Below are 22,378 nucleotides of genomic sequence, written 5' to 3'. Positions count from 1 at the left end.
TGGTGCTCAGAACACCAGGTGGTGGCGGGAACCAAACCGGGGCCTCGCACACATAAGGCAATGTCCATTGTTCGATGAGTGTAAATCTCCCACTTTTTAATTACATTTCTAACTCACCTTGGGATCCCCATTTTATTAAGTGGGCTGACAGGATCCAGTATTGGAAAGCATCCATCCTTCCTAAAGAATCTAAAGGTTTAAAGGAAAACTGTGTAAAGCACTGCTAGTGCTATTTTACTGTTCTGAGCCTCCCAGCCGGAGCTCAGTATCCGCCACACAGGGGCCGTGTCTGGTTGCCTCCATGCATACCCTCTGCCCTGCTCTCCAACTGTAGAGATATTTGACTCATGAAGGGAACCCCCGAGCAATGTCAAGAATCTCTCTAGGAGTCATGGCTGCAAGTTCTCGGAAAAGATCTCTTGTCACATGGTCAGTGAGGGAAACCGTGCATGGAAAATACCTAGACATCTGGTTAAGTTGGGATTTTTTGATGCGTGTGTGCATCTGCCGTGTGTGTGTGTGTGCGTGTGCATGTGTGTGCGTGTGTGTGTGCATTGGTTTTGTACTTTGGGCTTAGGGATAGTCATTTCATTCTCCATTAGACGAATTTTAGAAGGCTTTCATGGCCACCCAAGCAGTTCCCTAGGTTTGTTTTTGTTTTGATGGGGTGTTTTTGGTCTCAGCTTCTGTAGATTTAACATTTCTACATTGTAACAATTCTTCCCACAGGGAAAAGGTTCAGGGGACTGAAGAAGAATGTGAAGTTGCATATACTATTTGCGTGCCTCTTTGGCAATTTAGCAAGGTCATGAAAAGTACGGCGCTTCGCAATAAGTACTATAATCTATAATCTGTTCTTCTGTACTCTGTGCCAATCCTGGGCATAATTTATGGTCTGGAAAAGCAGGGGGTTGGTGGGTGGATGGGTGTGCATGTGCCATCTAGAACATTCAGGCGTTGGTAAGGAGTAACTCTGAAACTTGGATTTCAGAATTTCGGAAGGCAGGATGATAGCATGGAAAGAGAATGATCGAGAATCAGAGTGATTACTGTGCAGATCCCAGGCTTCTGTCCTTGTTACCAGATTATGTGGTTTAATTACCGTGAGGCAAGTCTTTAACTTGGGGTGTGTGGGAACCTTTCCTTCTGTTACCCCGAGATTGTGGGTACACGGAAGGGGCCTACAGTGGGCTTAGTGGCTCATTGACATACCTGATTTTAGAGGAACTGACTCTTGCTAAGGTGCACAGCGCAAGTTAGATTTTTTTTTATTTAAAAAAAATATGCCAGTGCCCATTTTGCAAACCATCGAGTTAGTCATAGATTCAAAGGTCTACTACGCTTTTCTCCTCTCGTTCTGAACATGTATTCACCAGATTTAGGAGAAATTTCCATGCAAAACTCCTGCAGGTTGGCTGGCAGTGTATCAGGATACACTCAAACGTCTTTTAAAATTGACCATTTTGATTGCAGTCAGGATGGAAAACAGTTGGGAGTTTCTTCAAAACATTGAAAGTAGAGGATCCAGCAGCCCCACTGTGTGGTATTTGCTCAGTCAAGCCTCTGTGTGTGCCCTTCTGGGGAATGCGTCATGGGCTTCCATGGGGGATGGAGACACAAGGCAAAGACTTGACCTCTGAGAGTCGAGACAGGTAGGAGAGAGACACTGTCTCCAGTTAGGATGTCGATCATATAGTCATGGCATCTTGGAACCTATTGGGGAACTGGCAACGCCATCTGCATCCCTAGGTGAGAGAATTCAGAGACAGGCCTCACATGGAGAACGAGAGGCCAAGTGAGCTTCGTGGCATTGCAGAGGGTAGAGCTGGTCTTAGGGGGCAGCCTTCAGCTCAGGGCCGGGAAGGGCGGGCCGTGCTATATTGTTCTTACGTCCTGTTGGGGGATGGGGGATGCTCTGGTCACAGGAGTCACAGCCCTTGCTCTGCAGACACTCTCTGCTGTTCCTTCTCCTCTACCCTCTCATGGCCTGGGAGGGAGGGAGTTGGCATCTGTTGTATAATTTCCCTGATAATGTCTAGGAACACACGCTGGCTCCCATTAGGTCCCTGTGAGTGTGAGAGAGCAAGGGAACTCCTGCCCTCTCTTCCTGCTCCGACAGGCTTGGTTCCTCCAGAGTCCGTGTCTGCGAAGTGTTTGCAGCACAGCCTTTCAGGGGGCACCTACCAGAGCCCCAGGTCCGCAGGCCACAGAGCAATGGCCACAGAGATCCCTGACTGCATCATCTCAAGGCCCTCTAGGGGCTTCACCTCTGGGACACCAGCCGCCACCACAGTGGGGAGTGTCCTGCTCTGTCCTGGGGGCTAGGGGCTAGGCCATTGCTGCCATTGCGTCCCAGCAGGAAACTGGACGCTTCCCGTTTTCCCTCACAGTCACTGAAATCAATTTTCGTCTCAGGAGCTCTTTGGATATTTTCTTCATAAAACCCCAAAATGCCTCTTGTATGTTTGTTTGGTTTGGGGGCCACTTTTGATGGTGCTCAGAGCTTACTCCTGGCAGGCCTGGGGAACTATGTAGGGTGCTGGGGATCCAAGTGGGGTCAGCTGTTTGCATGGCAAATGCCCTACCTCTCTCTCTGGCCGTCCAAATGCCTTTTTAAAAGAAAAAAATTATTGGGGGCTGGAGAGATAGCACAGCGGGTAGGGCGTTTGCCTTGCATGCAGCCGACCCGGGTTCAAATCCCAGCATCCCATATGGTCCCCTGAGCACGGCCAGGGGTAATTCCTGAGTGCAGAGCCAGGAGCCAGGAGTAACCCCTGTGCATCGCCAGGTGTGACCCAAAAAGCAAAAAAAAAAAAAAATTATTAATTCCTACATTTAAAAAATTTTGCTTTTTGCTAGAGTGATAGCACAGCGGGTAGGGCATTTGCCTTGCACGCGACCGACCTGGATTTGATTCCTCCGTCCCTCTCGGAGAGCCCAGCAAGCTACTAAGAGTATCTCACCCCCATGGCAGAGCCTGGCAAGCTATCTGTGGCGTATTTGATATGCCAGAAACAGTCACAACAAGTCTCACAAAGGAGACATTACTGGTGCCCACTTGAACAAATTGATGAGCAACAGTGATGACAGTGATGACATACTTTTATTTTTGTTTTTTTTTTAAAAGTTAAAATTTTGGGGCTGGAGTGATAGCACAGCGGGTAGGGCGTTTGCCTTGCATGCGGCCGACCCGGGTTCAAATCCCAGCATCCCATATGGTCCCCTGAGCACCGCCAGGGGTGATTCCTGAATGCATGAGCCAGGAGTGACCCCTGTGCATTGCTGGGTGTGACCCAAAAAAGCAAAAAAAACAAGTTAAAATTTTATTTTCATACAGTTGTTCACAATAATTGTTTATATTCAGCATTTCAACGACAATTCTACCACGATTACATCTTCCCAATACCATTATTTTGAATTTTCCCACCACCACCCAAGCCTGTCCCATAGGCAGGTGCGGGATAATTTATTTTGTGTTGCTTGTTATGAATAGTATGAGATGTCAAGTGCTCCTGGAATTCTAAAATTTTAAAAAATATTTGGGGTTTATTTATTTATTTATTTATTTATTTATTTATTTATTTATTTATTTATTCTAAATTTACTGAATCACCGTGAGATAGTTACAAGCTTTCATGTTTGGGTTGCAATCTCACAGCGATTAAACAGCCATCCCTCCACCAGTGCACATTCCCCACCACCAATATCCCCAGTCTACCCCCCCTTCCCCACCCTCCCCCTGCCTCTATGGCAGACAATATTCCCCATACTCTCTCTCTACTTTTGGGCATTATGGCTTGCAACACAGACACTGAGAGGTCATCATGTTTGGTCCATTATCTACTTTCGGCATGCATCTCCCATCCCAACTGGTTCCTCCAGCCATCATTTTCTTAGTGATCCCTTCTCTATTCCATCTGCCTTCTCCCCTCCACTCATGAAGCAGTCTTCCAGCTATGGGGCAATCTTCCTGGCCCTTGTATCTACTGTCCTTGGGTGGATGACATATTTTTAAATGTTTTATTTTTCCCTTTTATTTTTGTTTGTTTGGGGGCCACACCTGAGGGGTTGTCAGGTTTTACTTCTGGCTCTGCATTCAGGGATTGCTCCTGGAAGGGCTCAGGGGACCATCTCGGTTGCCAAGGATTGAACCTGTGTCGACTGCGTGCAAGGCAGAAACATCTGACCCCTGTACTATCTCCCCGCCCCCGTATGTCTTTTAAGAAGGACATTTGGTGGATTGGAAATATAGGACAGTGGGGAGGGCTCTTGCCTTGCATGCAGCCATCCCAGGGGTTCCATCCTGGCATCTCCAAGGGCCCCCCAAGTCCCACCAGGAGTGAGCCCTGAGCACCGCCAGGTGTGGCCCATCAGCAAAAACTAAGAAAGACATAAAAAGGACATTTGGCCTTTCACAGATGCATGTCGTCGTCGTGTCTGTTCCTTTTCATTCTCCTCATTCCCTTCCTCTTCAAACCTCAAGTGGACTGGCCCTTCTCACCAGCTCTTTTGTGGTTTGGTTCTTTGGGGGCCACACCCAACTGTGCTCATTCCTGGTGAGCCTTGGGGGACCATCAGGAGTGCCAGGGATTCAGGGCTCGAATCCAGTTGGGCTACGTGCAAGGTAAGTTGGGTCACTGTGCTCTCCTATCACTCAGACCTTGTATCACTGTTACCACTGTTATCCTGTTCCTTATCGATTTGCTCGAGCGGGCACCAGTAATGTTTCCATTGTGAGACTTCTTGTTACTGTTTTTGGCATATCGAATATGCCACGGGGAGCTTGCCAGGCTCTGCCGTGCGGGTAGGATACTCTCGGTAGCTTGCTGGGTTCTCCAAGAGGGACAGAGGAATCAAACCCAGGTCAGCTGCGTGCAAGGCAAACGCCTACCTGCTGTGCTATCGCTCCAGCCCTATTGCTCAGCCCCTACTTGGCCTTCTTCAGAGGGACACTGCATGCCTCTTTCTGGTGACAGCCTCTTGCCAGCTGCCCGTCCTTACCCCAGTGGACGCACACTTCTCCATCCGCTGTTGGGGCTGGAGCAGGGCTGGGCGCCAGCAGCCTGGGCCTCACAGCTCCTACCCCCGGGCTTGGCTTGGAGTTGTAGCAGTCGGTCCCTAATTGAACAAATTTCAGCTTCTTGTCTCCCACTTTGTTCCCGCCTCTTTGCGACTGCAGGCAAGCTGTTGAGACTCTAAGCCAGGATTAGCAGGGCCTGGAAGAAGGAAATTAAATTGGATTTAGCAAATTACAGCTTGGCACTGGAGGTTCTGCATTTGGCTGGTGACTCTCCTTCTGGGGAATCTAGAGGTTGCCGGTGGACAAGGTGAGGACGCCCCCGGGCCTCTCCCTGAAGCTCTGCCCAGGGCACGTTTCCCAGTGCCCTGTTGGGAATCAGCAACCCACCACTCGCCCAGAGCCTGGCTTGGCCGGCCAGAAGCATTGGGGAAGGGAGGAAGCTCCCAAATGACGCTGAGAAGCTTTGTGGGTGGTGATAGGTGGTGGTGGAAGGTGTGACGGTCCCTCCTCCTGGAAGCTCTCTCTGGTTTTGTCATCCTCCTGGATCCCCTGCTCTCTGGCTGCTGATTCTTAGCTACATTGTCTCAAGCCTTGTGGCTTCCGTTTCCTCTTGCAGACAGAGGTGCCCCCACCCCCACCTACCTCCCACTTCTGTGGCACTTAGGTCTCTCTTCTTGGACTCTGTCTCCACTGGCTCGCTCTGGTTGTGAGACCAAGTTCCACTCCAGCCCCCTCCTAGGGACTGACCCATGGGCATGGGTGACACTCTGCTCTCGGGGTCTGTCCTTGGGCACAGGTGGCCTGAGGAGTCGCCAAGAGTCTCTGCATCTCCTTGGCTGGGCCTCTGGGCCCCCTTTCCCTCTCTCCCATCACCTCCAGAACCGGAGTGAGGTTCTTCCTCTTCCACATGGGACGGGGGCTTCCTGGGAATCAGTGGGCTCCTGGCAGTCCCGTGTTCCCGGCTACTTGGCCATCGTCCCTTGCCGCCTGGCCATCGCACTTGCCATGTCTGGAGTGCCTTCCCGTGACTTTCCTCCTGTAGGCAGAGCTGAGGAGCTGCCGGACCCCATGCCAGGCTGTTTCACTCGGGCGCCCCCAAGGGGGTGGTGAGACCCCTCCCTGCCCCAAGAGACCCAGCCCCAGCATCCGAAAACCTCCAGAACTCAACCACTGCCATGCTCATGGCCGCTCCCCACACGCTCGGGCCGAGCCTCACCCATGAGTGAACCTTTTCCTGGACTGCCAGCCTCGAATTCGACACTTCATAGGACACACCCTACCCATATTCCAAGAGTACCGCACCACATTTGATGGGATTCAAAGTAGGACGCAACCAACCTTAGAGGGAAGTGTACTATATTATTTCGGTTCTGATTTGGGGCAGGGATGGGGGTACAGGATGAAAACACCTGAAATATGGTGGTGGGAAGGTGTATGGAGGTGGGATTGGTATTTGAATATTAAATATAATCAAATACCAAAAGGAAAAAGAAAAGAAACATGGGTCTGAAGCCTTAGCATAGCAGGGAGAGAACTTGCACGTGGCAGACCCAGGTTCAGTCCCTGGCACCTTATATGGTCCCCTGAGCACCACTAGGTTGTAGCCCTAAGCAAGACCTGAGCATCGCCAGGTGTGATCCAAAAGTCAAAAAAGAGAAAAGAAGTAACAGTTGGGGGTGCTGGGAGGGGGGTTGAGAGATGACCGGAAAGGCAGAGCGACCTTCTGCCCAGGAAGCCAGAGGTTGATCCCGGACACTGCAAGGTCCGCCAAGCTCCTTTGTCTCTGACCCCCCAAATTTAAAACAAAGACCCCAACACAGATTTACTACATCCCCACACAAAGTGGCCCTTCAGTGAGCTTATGGTTTGGGCCCACGGCCCCTTCGTGGGGCGGACAGTGGGATGTGGGCGCTAGTGTGTGGTCAGGGATGGCCCCAGAGGACATGCAGGGAAGGCCGCGGGTGGGAATGGAGGGGATCCCTGGTGAGGCGCGCTGGACTCTAGACCTGAAGGCTCCCATGGCGGGGACCAGTGGACAGGGGAACAAGCCTGGCTCTGGGCGAGGAAGGACACGGGGTGAGAAGGACACAGTGAGGCCAGAGTGCGTGCAGGGAGGGGGATTAGCGCTGTCTTTGTACCAAACAACAGCTGCGAGGGTGAGGTGGGGATGAAAGCAGGTGTGGGGGCGGCAGGAGCAGAATGGGGGGGGAGGAAGACAATGCTATTTCCAGTGTGTTCTCTGGTGGAGAGGGCCATGCAGGGGTGAGGAAGGGAGGGAGCTGGGGAGAGATGAGGGCAGGAGGGCATCATGGAGGAGTGAGGGTGGGGGAGGGAGCAGGGAGAGTAATTGGGAGCTGGTGGGGGGGGCAGGGAGGTAGAGGGGAAGATACGGAGGGGTGAGGCTGATGGGGGGAAGAAGGCAGAGATATGAGGGAAGTTATGGAGGGGTGAGGCTGAGAGGGAGCTGGGGAAGGGAGAGAAAAAGGGGAGCAATGAGGAATGAAGTTATGCAGGGGTGAGATTGGGGGGTTGGGGTGGAGGGTGGGAGGGAGGTATATGGGGAGGAGACGCTCCTTTGGGGGTAGACAGATGCAGGAGAGGCGCATAAACGTGCCTGAGTGGCTACGGGTGCCTACACTTACCTCGGGGGTTCTGCCAAGCCAGCACGAGCTGTGGGCACCCCACTGTGGTCGCTCACATGGGCCCTGTTTGTTCTAGACTGGCTTTATATTTTAAACACCCCCGAGGCCCCCAGATGTTCTCTTCAAACCTTTATGGAGCCTCTTAACGTTGCTGACTTTGTCTGGGGGCCACGCCCGGCAGTGCTCAGCTACTCTGGGCTCGGTGCTGGTGGGAGCCCGTGGTACCTAGATCGAACCCCCGGACTCCCGACAAGCAGAGCATATACTTTCCTCCTTTGAGACATCTCCCTCCTCCCTTCAGCTTTTATTTACTTATTTTTAATTACTTAATTTATTGGCGGGTTGGGCCACACCTGGCTCCCCCTAGTTTCAGGGACTGTGGGCCGCACCAGGGATCAAACCCAGGTGGGCTGCCTGCAAGACAAGCAGCTTAACCCCTGAGCTGTCTCGGGCCCCATTAAGTTAGTGTTTAATTGAAGGCTTAGTCCAGAGCCTACTTGATGGCCGTCTCCTGGGGCTTTGGGAATAAATCAATTCCTCTGTTTCTGACTCATTTGCACTTAACTCGTCAAACTGGGCCCCTCCCTTTTGAAAAGGAGGTAGCTAATGGCTAAGGCATTTTGTTAGTCCTTGAGCCGGCCTCACAAGGCGGTTCTCTTTTCTTTAGTCATGCACAGCCATAACCTATAAAAGGTGCATTTGTTTTACGGGGCTGGGAGCAGGGTGCCTTACAAGGTTAAGAGGCCGATCCCAGCCTCCTCTGTGTCTTCCCCGGCGTCTACAGGTCACCCGCACAGGCACTGCTCGCCCACACTCTCAGTGCGGGGTCTGCTCTTCCTCAGCCTGCCGGCATGCGCTTCCCACTCAGGCTCCAGACCCTCTGGTTCTGGGCTTGTCCCGCCAGCTCTGTCCCTCTTCGCTCATGACTAACTCGGAGAAGGGCAGTGATTTTTGATATTGTTATTCTTGTTATTACTGCTGCTAAAGGCAACATTGGCTTACAAAACATGTTTCAAGATGACGACTTGACACCCCTCGGTGAAAGGCTGTATCACACCTGCCACTACTGGTCTGGTTGCAGCCCCGTACCCAGTTCTAGGGTTGCTTTCCTGAGAAGCAGATACCTCCCCCCTCCAATTGGGTCCCCTCAGAACTTCCTGCAGCTGAGAGGGGGGAAGGAAAGGGGTCACATCCACTTGATGCACTTCCCATTCAAGGTACTCTGGGACTGCGCCTCCATAAATGCATTTACTCCCCACAGTCACCTACAAGGGACAAGAAAAAAAGGAAAATGCAGAGGCTGGAGTGATAGTCTAGCAGGGAGGGCATCTGTTTTGCATGCATCTGGCCTGGGTTTGATCCCCAGTATCCCAGATGGCTCCCCCAAGCACCACCAGTAGTGATTTCTAAGTGCAGAGCCAGGAGTAAGCCCCAAGCACCTCCGGATATGACCCCAGAACAAAAGAAAAGGAGGGAGATGCCGTGAGGAGAATTTGGGGGAGCTGCTCAGGGGAAGGGATCCCATTTACCCTCCCATTATACACCCAGGTTGGGATGGGCACCCGCAGGCATAATTTGGAGAAATTATTGATGGGAAAGGCTTGCCACCAGCAAACTCATCTGGAAGTCCCCAGGGGCCCCTGGGGTTAGCTGGTCACTCCAGCAGTGAGATGTTTGTGTGAGTGGGTGGTTCTGCTGGAGGTGAATTTTGTGAAGCAGGGAGGAGAGAGGCTGTGGGCTGTCACCTCCCTCTCTGCCCATCCCGGTCCCTGGTGAAGTATAGGACCGATGAGAATCCGCCGTGACCCCGTGAGGAAGCCGTCTTGTTCTGTCTGGTGTGGGAATCGATCCCTGCTTCCAGTTCCTCGGAAAGCCTAGAATCCAGGCTTTTAAGTAAGTGAGGAATTGCTCTTTGCAGGAGAGGAAAGTCAGTTTTAAATTCTTACCCAGATGGGAGCTGGAGCAATAGCACTGTGGACTTCTGACAAGCAGAGCATGCACTTTAGGGCGTTTGCCTTGCACGCGGCCGACCCGAGTTCGATTCCCAGCATCCCATATGGTTCCCTGAGCACCGCCAGGAGTGATTCCTGAGTGCAGAGCCAGGAGTAACCCCTGTGCATCATCGGGTATAATCCAAAAAGTAAAAAAAAGAAAAAGAAAAAAATTCTTATCCAGGTGTTAGCATGGCAGTAGGGCATTTGCCTTGCACCCCACTGACCTGGATTTGATTCCTTTGCCCCTCTCGGAGAGCCAGGCTTGCTACCGAGAGTATCCTGCCTGCACAGCATAGCCTGGCAAGCTACCCGTGGCGTGTTCAATATACCAAAAGTAGAAACAAGTCTCACAATGGAGACATTACTGGTGCCCGCTCGAGCAAATTGATGAGCAACGGGATGACAGTGACCCAGGTGTTTCACATCTGTCATCTTGTCTTCCCTGTCAGGAAAGAATTTCCAGGGGGGCAGAGAGATCATACAGCTGGGAGTAGGGCATTTGCCTTCCATGCTGCCAACCAACCTGGGTTAGATGCCTGGCATCCCATATGGCCTCCCCAAGTCCAGCTAGGAGTGATCCAGGAGTAAGCCATGAACACCACATAGTGTGGCCCAAAAACGAGGGGAGAAGAGAGGAGAGGGGGAAGGAGATGGACAATAAAGTAAGTTTATTTGAAAAATAAGAGAGGTAAGGAGAGTTTTTCTTCTCAAGAGAGTATGGATTTGCCCAGAGTGACAGAGCCAAGCACATGTCCCAAGGAGAGCTGCAGAAGGCTCCTAAGACGGGGCTGGGGGGCGTTTCTCAGCTCCCCAAGATGGGGGAAGGGGACTCTCCAGCTCCCCAAGATGGAGAATGGTGCCATCAAATAAGAAAGCACACATCACAGGCAGGGGTGGGCACTCCTTCAGAAAGGGAAGTGTGTGCCGTCTCCTCTGCCAAGTTCCTGCTTGAACTGTCTTCCCAAACTGCCCTCCAAAGCCTGGAACTGGGCATTGCCAAGGGGGAGTTTGGCACCTTTGCCGGTCTTTGATATTCGTCGCTTGGCCTTTGTTCCAGGGTCCAGCTGTGCCCCGGGCCTGGAATTCTGCACCTTGCAGGTTTCCCAGGTTCCTTGGCTGGATCCGACTCTCAAAGGTGCTCTTGTGTGTCTGGGCTGGTTTAGGTTCCAGAGTTCTCCCCAATCCACATTGTTTCCAGGGAGGGTCCCTGAGCTCTGCCTGCAACACAGCCCTCCTTCCTCTGAGCCTTCCTTGTGGGCAAATGTGCCCCACATCCCTGGCACATCAATCTAGCAGGCAGGTGAGATTCTTACCTTTGGCTCTGGCTGGGGCCCCGGAATGTAGGGTGTGGATGGGCGTGTTGGAGGGGGCAGGGAAGAGGCAGGCGAGCCGGGGTGCTCCGGGCTGCTGTGTGGATGGACGCTGGGGTGCCCCCTGGTTGGAGGGGCTGGCGATTGCCCGGCAGAAGAAAGAGTTTGATTTCAGAGGAGGGTCTGGCTCTGGCCGGCTGCTGGGCCCAGCCCGTACGTGAGCCAGGCAGAAGTCTGCAGACGGTTTCAAAAGGCCATCCTCCTGCCCCAGCCCACCCCAGGCTCCACTGTCCCCAGCTCCCTGGGGTGTCGCTGGCTGGAGCCTATTCCAGACTCTCAGACATCTCAGCCCACAAACACATTCTCCTAAGGGTCAGACATTTGGCCGGGAGCTATTTCTAGGTAGGGAAGGAACACCAGCCCAGAGCAAGGCTGGAGAAAGAACAGTTAGAGAAGCGCAGTTAGAGGGCCTGGTTTACACTCCTTTGTCAACACAAATGGGTTTATTTAGTAATGCCTTTGGGGTATTACAGCCCTGCCTGGCTCTCCTAGAGCTGCTAAGATGCTTGCCTTTCACAGGCGTATGTAAATGAGCCAGCCTTCTGTCCTCTTTCCCCCCTAGAGAGAACTCTCAGGAAAAGATCAAGACATCCTTACACATGATGCAACCTACATCAGCTGCCTTCTGCCTCACAGGAAGGACCCTGGAGGGGCTAAGGGGCTAGGGAATCATAAATCCAAACACCTGAGCATTATTGCAAAAATACGAACAGATACTCAGACTTGAGAATCGGGTGTGTGTGGGGGGGGAATTAATGACAGTTTAGGTCACATGCTTACAGTAAAACCGAAACAAAACAGAAACCAATAAACCTAGAAATCTTTCAGCTTTTGAGGCACACACTGCCAAAGTGCCCAAGCCCCACCACCTGCCCCAGTGTCCCCTGTGACGTCCAATTGGCCTCTTCATCCCCTGCCTTTCCCGGTCACCTGGTCATCACAGCCCTATAATCCAGGGCCAAAGCACTGTAGTGTGTGATACTGTCCATTCTTGTGTGGCTTCTCTCAGGACCACAGGTGACTGGGACCATCCAGGATTTATCCTTCTCCCTCTGGCTAATTCTGCTTCACATGACACCCTCCAGTTCATCCAAGTAGCTCAGGCTATAAGGATATCTATTTATTATTATTATTTTTTAATTTTTTGCCTTTTTATTGAATCGTTGTGAGAGAGAGCCTTACCAAGTTGTTCATGATTAGATTTCAGTCATACAGCATCCCGACAATTTGTCCTTTGTGACAGATGCATAGTATTCCTTGGTATCTATCTCCCACAGCGTCTTCATCCGTCTGTCGTTGGACATTTGGGCTCTTTCTTTTATCCAGGCTCTTGTGCTCAATGCTGCCGTGAACATGGATATGCACAGAGTTAGAGTAAAACATCAGGCTCCCTTAGCCTTTTTCCTATGTAAGTCTCAGAACCAAAGACGTGCCTTGGCGGTATTGATAGTGTGGAGTGGGAGAGAATCTCCATTGCTTTTGGGCCTTGCTGTGCCCGACTGTGTCTTGGAGTCCTTCTCTTTACCAATGCCCACCTTAGAGACGTTCAGATTTGCATCATTTCCTGTTGCTAGACAGGAAGTCCCGACCTCCCTTTTCACTGCTGTACACAGCTGCAGCGAGCAGCCTGGCGGGAGCCTCTACCATGTGGGCCTTTGGCCATCCGAGTGCGAGCTGCGTGCTGGGTGACGTGGTAGGTGCCATAAAGTGTGTCCTAAGGCACCCCACTGGTTTTCACACTCCACATCCACAGAAGAGTCCGTACCCCCGGGGCTCGGTCAGCACTCAGTAAGGCCCCATCTCCGACATGTTTTCCAAGGTTAGCCCCAGAAAAGAAATAATAAGAACTTGCAAGGGAGAGGAAGAACACAAATGCTCATGAGCCAGAGTCTCTCTCTCAGTGAGCTGGAGGATGCGTGACTCCTCTAATGCCAGGCCCGCTCACCCAGCTGCCTGCTCTGGAGAGAATGCTGCTTTCTCGGAAAGGAGTGGCAGGATGGAGGGAGGAAAGGGATCTGAGACGTGAAACCTCTCTGCCCCATCCCCAGTCATCAGCATTTACTAATGATTCTGCTTCTTCCAAGGGCACAGGCTTTGAAAATAAGGCTCCAATTTCCTTGCTCTGAAATCATCTTCTTGGCAATTTCTTTTTTCTTGAAAAGAATCCACAGTAGTGCAGTGGGTAGGGCACTTGTTCTGCATGGGACCAACCAGGTTTGATCAGGGGCACCCCAGGAAGTCCCCTAAGCCTGCCAGGAATGATCCCTGGGCACAGAGGCAGGAGTAAGCACTAAGCCCTGTCCTGGGTGGCCCCTCTAAACAAAAGATACTAATAATTCCCAGTACAAAGTCTCAAGTTTTAGTGTTGGCTGGAGAGGGGCGGGGGAGTTAGCAGCCTGGGGAGTTCTGCATTGGCCCCGTGGTGCTTCCTGAGTTGGACTAAGCTTTCAAGAATGAAAGGGGTCATCAGCCGTAGTAGCATCCGAAATCTGGGGGGTGAGTGAAGAGACAGACCCCCCAGGGAGGAGAGAGGGAGAGAGACAGAGCACAGAGCTGGCCTCCCTTAGCCCTGTGCTTCTCGGGTGCATTGCAGGCCTGGGGCTCGGATCCCCTAGTCGAGCCTGAAGGGCACACACCCGCGCCTCCTCTTGCCATCAGCGGGGGGTGGGGGGTGGGGGGGACAGGACGTGCTTCTGTGGCAGCAGAGTCTGTTCAGGCTGATGGATTCTTTGAAAGGGGCCACACTGACTCAGAGCCCAGCAGGTGCAGGAGAAAGAATTATTTACACAGGTAATGACCCCGTCCCTTTCAGCTGGGACCGTTGAATAATGAAAGGGAAGCACTCTTCTACTTGAACTTGAGTGACAGACAGATTCTTGGGCAGAAACGTACTTACCCTTGCCTTGAATTCCTGCAGCAGGAGTGGCACATAGTTGGTCCGTGTGCCCCCCCCAGCCCCAGGCAGACACTGTTCCTCAAACTCAGCTCTCTCCCGGGCCAGGCCTCACCCCGCCAGAGAAGAGGGGACAGGCCCTTGGCAGGGCACGGGGAGGTGCTCTCCCCAGAGTCTACGTCTGCCTGCCTGCACACCTCCATGGAGGGCCCGGGTGATTCGCCACGTGCTGAGCACTGGGCTGGAGGACCCCGGGACTCCCTTTGTCCCAAGTTCCGAGTATCGGTCAAGTCACATGGCCTTTCTGGGACTGTTTGTCTGGAAGTGAAGACCTTGAATTAAAGCCTGTTCAGCTCTTCGGCATGATGATTATAGGGGTCCAGGCCTCTGGGGGGACCACCGTGGGTTTCATGAAGACCAGATGTGTGCTGCCTTCCCCTCCCCTCCCCTCCCCTCCTCAACCTTCTTCCCCTCTCTCCCCTCCTATCCTCTCCCCTCCCCTCCCCTCCCCACTCTCTTCCCTCCTCTCCTTCCCCTTCCCCTCCTCCCTCCTTTTCTCCCCTTCCCTCCTCCCCACCCCTCTTCTTCCTTCCCTTCCCTCCCCTCCCCTGCCGTCCAGTCCCCTCCCTTTTCTTTCCTTTGCCATCCTTTTCCCCCTCTCTGCTCTCCACCCCCCTCCCCCAACTTTTGTGGGGGCTGACACATACAAGGCACTTGGTCCTGAGCCGAAGAGATTGGGCTGGAGCAGAGGGGCGAGGCACACCGCTCTGGGTCACGTGGCCCAGCCCCCGCGCTGGGCAGAGCCCTGGCTGCTCGCCCTTCTTGGGGTCACAGCTCCTGCGGGCCTGGGAGGTGGGTGGCTGCCTCTGGCCCCTCCCCCGGCCCCTACTGACCGGCCCCTCTCGCTGTCTTCCAGGCTCCGCTTCCCTCCGCGCGTACCCCCTCCTCTCGGTGGTGGCCCGGCAGCCCTCGGTCATCTCTCACCTGGTGCCCGCCACCACCGGGATCGCCCCGGCCTTGCCCCGCCACGTGGCCCCCGAGGCTGCAGGCGCAGAGGCCCCGGGCGCCGGCGAGGCCCCGGGCAGCAGCGAGTCGGAGACGGAGCAGCCGGCGCCGCGGCAGAAGAAGCCCCGGCGGAGCCGCACCATCTTCACGGAGCTGCAGCTCATGGGCCTGGAGAAGAAGTTCCAGAAGCAGAAGTACTTGTCCACCCCGGACAGGTGAGGCCCGGGGCGCGGCACCCTCAGCCCAGTCCCTGCCTGTGGGTGGGGGAGGGGTCTGCTCCTCACCGGGTCCCCACCCTGGAACTGGACTGTCCCCTCTAACAGTTGAGGCCCCCCCTTGGCTGGGAAGTGGCTGGTTTCTGGGAGGGGAGGGGGGGCCCTGCCGAGCGGTGCTCACTCCTGGGGGTACAGAGCCATTTAAACTGGGGATTCAGAGCAGGCGGGCTGCTTGGGGGTTTCCAGGGGGTTGAACTTGGCCCTTGCCTGTGCACCAGCAATCCTATCTCCCTGCCCCCTTGGCTATGTTTCTTATTTTTGGAGAATTGGGGGTCCTCCGAGCACTGTCCGGGACCCCATCCAGGGGACCCTCCTGGTAATCCCCAGCCAGCTGGCCTTGGGGTACTGTGTGGTGCCAGGGAGCCAGGGATGGAACCAGAGTGGGCCATGCAGGGCAGACCCCATAACCCCTGTACCCTGTCCCTGGCCCCAGGCTGGTATTCTCAGCCTCCGAGAGGGAGGTGCAGAGGCAGTGGCTGCGCCAGAAACACCCCCTCCCACCCTCTCCCCCATCTCCCCCTTCCTCTGAGCCCACTTGCTGCCGTTCTCAGTTGCCAGGACAGGATGGGGTGATCAAGGGAGGGAGCCCAAAAGAGAGACACCAGAGAGAGGTGCAGCGGGCAGGGTGCTTGCCTTGCACCTGGCTGGCCAGGTTTGATCCCCAGAATCCCATGTGGTCCCCCAAGCCAGCCAGGATTGATCCCGGACCTCGGAGCCAGGAGTGAGCCCTAAGAATCAGAGGGTGTGGCCTGAAAACAAAAGAAAACCAAAAAAAAGGGTGGGAGCCTCTTCTTCCTCCCAGGACCTGCGAGGGGGCGGGGCTTTCCTCTCCTTCCCCTCAACCCTGGGCCCTGCGCCTCCCCCTTGCTCCAAGGACGGGGCTGCTGGCCAGCAAGAGCCGCTCCTAGACCCTGTGCCCAGCCACTTCTGCTCTGCTCCCAGCCTTGTCCCAGTCCTGTGGGCTGTTGGGTTAAACCTCAGAGGGCCAGAGAGATGAGCCCCCAGGTTAGAGCCCTTGCCCTTCTTGTGCCTCTCCCCGGCACTCTCTCTGGCATTGCATGGTCCTTTGAGCATCTCCGGGTGCAGTCCTGGAAGCCCCCAGGCGTCTCCAGTGAGCTTCTGGTGGCCCCTGGGCCCTGAGCACTGTGGGGCGGATTGGGGATTGATGGGTGGGCATTGATGGAAGCGGATAGGCACCATGGCTCAGGGACTGCCTCTTCCTCCAGAGGGCAGCGGCACCGTCTCCACGCCGTCTGCCTGTCCTCCTGCAGACTCAGTCCATCCGCGCCACCCTGCTGCCTGCCCAGGCACCTCCGGGGTGACCTACCCAGGCCTGAATCACCTCCCTGGGGAGGAGAAGGGCGGCCTGGGCTGGAGGGGCGCTGCCACGTCTCCCCGCCCTCCCACGTGCTCCGCGCCGCCTCCCTACGTGCCGCGAAGCCCTGGCAGTTCTGTTTGTTTCTCCCGTTTCCCAGGAGTGGGAATTTGTAACGGTGGCAGGTAATGAGCGCGCTGCTGACAGGAAGTGGGCTCCCCAGCCAGAGTGAGTCAAGGATGCATTTTTCCCAAGGGAGTTAACGCCGGGTGCCAAGCTTCCAGGATGCTGATGCACCTGATGGCCTCAGGTGAACCTGCCAGCAGGCACCGGGGGAGCATGAGGTGGGCGCCCCTCACCTGCCCCCCCGCCCCAGCTCTGCGCCTCCCGAGGGTACTGCTCTGGAAGGAAGCAGAACGGGAACTCGGCTCAGCGCCTTTGGCACTGGGAGTTGTTGGCTCCAGCCTGTGAATCACTTTCAGTAAAACTGTCAGGCTCGCGGGAGCCCTTTCCTCTCCCGAGGTCAGAGGATGCAGACAGAGGGGGTGGGGTGGGGTGGGGGCTGGAGTCCTTGGAGTGAAGATTGGGGATAGGGGCAGGTGTAGGGTGTGTGCAGGGTCGGCAGGCAGCCCCACCTAGAGCCCTCCTTCCTTGCCTGCACCCCAAGACTTCCCCATGGGGGAGACGGGGCCCCGGATTCCTCAGTGCCCTGCACACGCAGAGCCGTGACTCAGCATAGCCGGGCTGAGAGCACGCACCTGCGTCCCCATTCTGCAGACCGCAGAAACCTGGGCTTCCTCCAAAGGGGCAGTCGTAGCCAGCCCACACGCTACTCAGATGCCCGGCCACGAGGCTGGGAATGCCCACGGCTGCAGGTCCCCCCGGAGGCGGCAAGGTGGGCAGGAGCTGGGTGCAGTGGGGGCACAAGGGAACTAGGGTTCTCTCAGCACAATTCTCGGTCGGAGGCTGTGAGTCTGGCTCCTTCTCCCACCTGGGTGCTCTGCAGGGGCCGCTATCCACGCATCATCCCTGCAGCTGGCGCTCAGCTCCGCTTTGCAGCCTCTCGCGTATACAAAGATAATGCAGGGGGCTGTCAGAATACAGTGGGCTTGAGTCCTGGCTCCATCAGAGGTTTTTCACAGCGGGCCGACAGTCAGGCAGCCTGTGATCTCTGCCACAGCTATCGACTCTGAAGCTGAGAAGTAGCCATAGACAGTAACTGTCACAAGTGTGTCTCTGTGTTCCAATAAAACTTTATTGACAAAACAGGAAGTGGCCATGATTTGGCCATCCTTGCCAGAAGGGCTCTCATTGGCTGTCTTCTCTGTTAGAGGAGATAAGGGGGTCTGCTTGCTTTCCAGCTCTGGGAAAGGTGTAAACAGAAGCCCAGGGAGAGGCCTGGCCTGTGACCTGGGGCACTGTGGCACTCAGGGTAGGGTGGCAGCGTGCTGGGAATCAGCGCCAGCTGCCCTGTCTCAGGAATGGCTTTGATGTCCCCGAATGCAGAGCCATGGTGGCCGCCGAGAACGGACAGCAGGAGGGGAGGCTGCGGAGCTAAGGTTCCTTCAGGAATCCGATAGTGTCTCAGCTGAGGCCTGAGTGCATCGTGCATGGAAAAGCATTTGGGAGGGTCTTTGTTCTGGACTGAGAACCCGGAGGGATGTAAACGAAATGCAAACATGAAAGTTCATAAGTTTGTAACTGTACCTCACGGTGATTCACTAATAAAAATTTAAAAAAAATAAATTTTAAAATTAAAAAAAAAAAGAACCCGGAAGGCACATTTGGGGCTTCGAGAGAAGCTGAAGGTGGGTCAGGGGGCAGACACAACTCCGGGCACAAGCGGAAGCTAGGTTTTGACACCTTAGGACCATCAAGGTGGCGCTTACCGGTGGGAGGGCATAGAGGTGACCAGCTCTGTGGCAAGTTGGGATCAGAGAACCTTCCCTCTCCCCCCTGCCCCCACAGAAGGTGACGTTGGATCTAGGGTTTTGAGGGGGTACACTGAAGAAAACGGAGGCTCTCCTCTTAACTCCAGGGAGAGGCTGGATCCATCTTCATTTTGTGCAAGATGAAGATTCGTTTTGTGCCAAAACAGTCAGGAAAAGGACTTTGGATTTTTGGTTGGAGGGTGTCCACACACAGTCTGTGCTCAGGGCTCACTCCTGTCTCTGTGCTCAGGGCTCACTCCTGGCTCTGTGCTCAGGGCTCACTCCTGGCTCTGTGCTCAGGGCTCACTCCTGGCTCTTTTTTCTATCAGAATTTTTTTTTATCAGAAGCAGGTTAGAGAAGGTAGGCCAGGAGAAGGCCAAAGCTCGGCATTTGTAGCGAGGCTCTTCTGAAAGCCGGCTGACCTCTCCTGGAGAGAGGCTTAACATCTGAAGAAAACTCAAGTCTTTGCAGCCGGCTCCAAAGTCTGCAGAAGAATTTTGAGCTGGATTGCTTTTCTTACTACCTAGTACCCTTATGTCATCATTGCGTATGTGACTAAATATCTTTTGCACCATAAAAAAAACATTTTTATTCCAATAATTTAGTAGAAAATTTAAATAATATCCAACAAACAGTAGACAGCTTGGCTGGTGCAGACCTAGGCCAGCCTTGTGCAAAGTTAAGGAAGCAATATGAAGGTGGAGTGAGGAATGGGAAGAGAAACTTCTAGAACAGCAGTGGCAGGCAGCAGCACAGATGGGGTGGGGGTTGTGAGGGGCTCAGAGAGCACTTGGGGACCACATAGGTGTCTGGGATCAAAGCCCCATGCAAAGCAGGCACCCTCCCTGCTGTACTGTCAGCGAGCCCTAGGTAAAGGACTTGGAAGGGAAGTCCTGGAATCCTTCCCTGTGCCGTGTGGGCACCCCGGTGTTGCTCAGTGCCCTAGGGTTTCCCCTGCTAGGTTCTTGGGAGGAGGGCCATGCTCTTCAGGGGTGCAGAAAGAGTTTAACTGGAGTCCCTGATTTGGTCTGCAGTCCTCAGGGCCCCATCCCTGCAGTGACCCTCACCCTCCTCATTCATACCTCCCTCCTTGTCTCGCTGCCTTATAGGTTGGACTTGGCCCAGTCCCTGGGCCTCACTCAGCTGCAGGTGAAGACGTGGTACCAGAACCGCAGGATGAAGTGGAAGAAAATGGTAAGTGGGAGGCGTGGCGTTTCCCCCCATGCCTGCCGTTGGCTGGTTGGGACCCGGGACACTGAAGGTGATGGCTGGAAGTTTGAACAGTTTCCCCTGACCTGGATTTCCCAAGCAGGGGAACCCATTCTCGTGCCCTCCACCCATGTCCACACACCAGTTTCCTTAGAAATGAAAAGGCCCTGAGCTGGGCAATAACAGAGGGGAGGCTTTGTCTTTCATGCAGTGACTCGAGTTTGATCCCCAGCATCCCTTTATGGTTCCCCACGCAGCACCAGGAATGATTCCTGAGTGCAGAGCCAGGAGTAATATTTGAGCATTACTGGGTGTAAACCAAAAGACAAAAAAGGGGGGGAGGCCCTCAAGCTGCCCGGTTGCCCCCTTAGCCCACCTGTCAACCTTTTCAAAGAACTTCCTTGCCCTCCCACCAGGAGCCCAGAATAGAAGGTGTTTCTTGTTGTTCATATGAACACATGTGTGTCTGTCTGTTCTGGTGGTCTTATGTCCTTTCCTGCTCCCCAAAGCAGCAGCACCCCAGGGCTCTCCCCCCCCCCCCGCTCTCCTCTGTCCCTGCAGGGCTGGGAGGTTCATGGGAACAGCAGCGGCCCCCCCCACGTTCCCCCATGCAGATGGGTAAGTGATGGAAGTCATGAATCACTATAGTTTTGCTTTTCGAATGAGCTTCCTAGAATGAGCATCTCGAGGAATTCAATATCTTAAAAGTTTCTTTCTTTTTAAGAAAAAAAAAGCCACTGTTAAACCCAAATTTGCAAAGCAGTGGAGCACTTTACTTCTGGATTTATAAGCCACAAGGTTTCCCAGGCTCTGCAAAGGCCACAGAGAAGAGGAGGGATGCTGCGAGGGTGGGAAATGGGATCTTGTTCCAGTTTCTACCCGTGACCCCCCTCACCCAAGAAACGCAGCCCCGCTGCTGCCAGGAGCTCCTGGGCTGCTGATGGGGTGGACAGGGAGCCCCAGGTGGTCGTGGTGCTTTCGGAAATCTTCACTGTTGCCAGGATTTTCACAACCGCTTGTAGGGTTTAAACCCAGAGTTAAAGAAGCTCTAGGACAGCAGGAGGGTGCTTGCCTGCACGTGACTGACTCTCCTTCAAACCCAGTACCACAGATAGTTCCCCAGCACCGCTAGGAGTGAGCCCCGAGTATGGATCGAGGAGGAAGCCCTGAGCACTGCCAGAGTGGCCTCAACCCCCTCCAGCACCTTCTAGAAGAGACCACGCTCTAGACCAGTGGCTTTCAGCAGGTTCACCCCTGCGGCATTTCTCCAAGGCCTGGGAGGGAGCTACTAGCCCCTGGGAGCCTGGACTTCACAGCCTTTTCCTGCCTGCAGGCCAGCAGAGGCCCTTGGTCCAGGCCTTGGAAACCTTGGCTTTAAACACTTCAACACTCTGACACGACCTTCCTTGGTGCTCCCAGATCCCACTGCCCTCTTCTCTTCGTGTCTGGCCAGGCCAGCTGGGAACCCACCTGGTCACAAATCACCATACCTATTGTCTCTGTTTCTCACAATACATATTCATACACGCAGACACATGCACACACACATGCACACTCATACACATGTATATATGCACATGCATTCATACATGCACTCATACACATGCAAGTACACACATGCACTCATGCACACACACACGCTCATACACACTCATACATATACATGCAGACACATGCACACACACATGTGCATACATGCACACAGTCATACATGCACTCATACATACACACGTGCACACACATAGGCATGCTCACGCACTCACACAAACACAATTTGCCCCTGGCCTAGATTTTCGTCTCTGTCTCAGATACACAGCTTTGACTGCAGGAATTCCTGCTTGCTCAGCCTCCTGTCCCCAGCCACTCCCCCGCAGACCCGCAGGGTGAATAGGTTCAGAACCGGGGTGCAGAGACAGTCGGGGGTTAAGCCCCTGTGGGCTTGCCCGGTTTGGTCCCAGTCTCTGAGCTCTGGCAGTGCAGACCGGATAATCCCTGGCACCAGAGCCCGGCAGACCACATCCCTGAGCCTTGGACTGGGCTGAGAATCAACACGACAGCCGCCCCTCCCATCCAGGCCCCCTGAGCACGGCTTGGGAGCCCTCCAGCCCAAAGAGAGAAAGGTGGAAAGCCCCTGGCCCATCCTGTTCCTTGCCCACCCCCAAGGTCTAGCCCCATCCACCACGGTCAGATGGCCACCCCTCAGCCTGCCACTCCTGGCTCCCTTCCACTCTCTTTTGTAGTTTTAGCCCATTGTTACTTTTCCTGCCTAAAAACTTAATTTCTTGCTCCTGCCTGTTAAGCATGAAAGAAATAAACTTCTAGTGACCACGAGTGGAAAAAGTCAGCCAGGCAGCATCTGTTCTGTCCTCGAAAGGAATTCCTGGGCAGACCTCCTAGTTTCCTTGGGGGACCCCCAGCCCTGACAGGGGAGGTTTGGAGATGAAGGCGGTTTGTCTCTGCCAGCACACGCAGAGCTAGATAGCGAAGCCTGGTGCGTGCCCCAACACAGAGACCATGCATGAAGCAATGTGTGCGTTCCATGCCTCTCTGACGCGCACCTAGTCCTAGGCTGTAGCCGATAATGAAATCCAGGCATCCACGGCACTGAGGATCCTGTCAGGCAGTTGAGTTTCGGGAAGCTGCGAGGGTCACTGGGTGCTGGGTGAGCCTTGTGGATCAATGAACCCCTCAAAATCTGGAAGAGAAGCATATGGGGAGGGCCG

At 54.3% G+C, this 22,378-nt stretch overlaps 1 protein-coding gene across 1 annotated transcript in view; it reads left to right on the top strand.

Annotated features, from left to right (window-relative positions):
- The window catches only part of BARX2 (BARX homeobox 2), a 65,229-nt gene that overhangs the window by 36,813 nt on the left and 6,038 nt on the right, over positions 1–22,378 (top strand). The window contains exons 2-3 of the mRNA XM_004614156.2: positions 14,836–15,139; positions 19,556–19,640. Coding sequence (XP_004614213.2) covers positions 14,836–15,139; positions 19,556–19,640 — 389 coding nt within the window. The remainder of the gene's footprint in view (positions 1–14,835; positions 15,140–19,555; positions 19,641–22,378) is intronic.

This window comes from Sorex araneus, chromosome 3 (genome assembly GCF_027595985.1).
Source record: "Sorex araneus isolate mSorAra2 chromosome 3, mSorAra2.pri, whole genome shotgun sequence".
NCBI classification, from domain to species: Eukaryota; Metazoa; Chordata; class Mammalia; order Eulipotyphla; family Soricidae; genus Sorex; species Sorex araneus.
The sequence above is the reverse complement of the archived record's forward strand: the minus strand, read 5'-3'. Positions and strand labels throughout refer to the sequence as shown.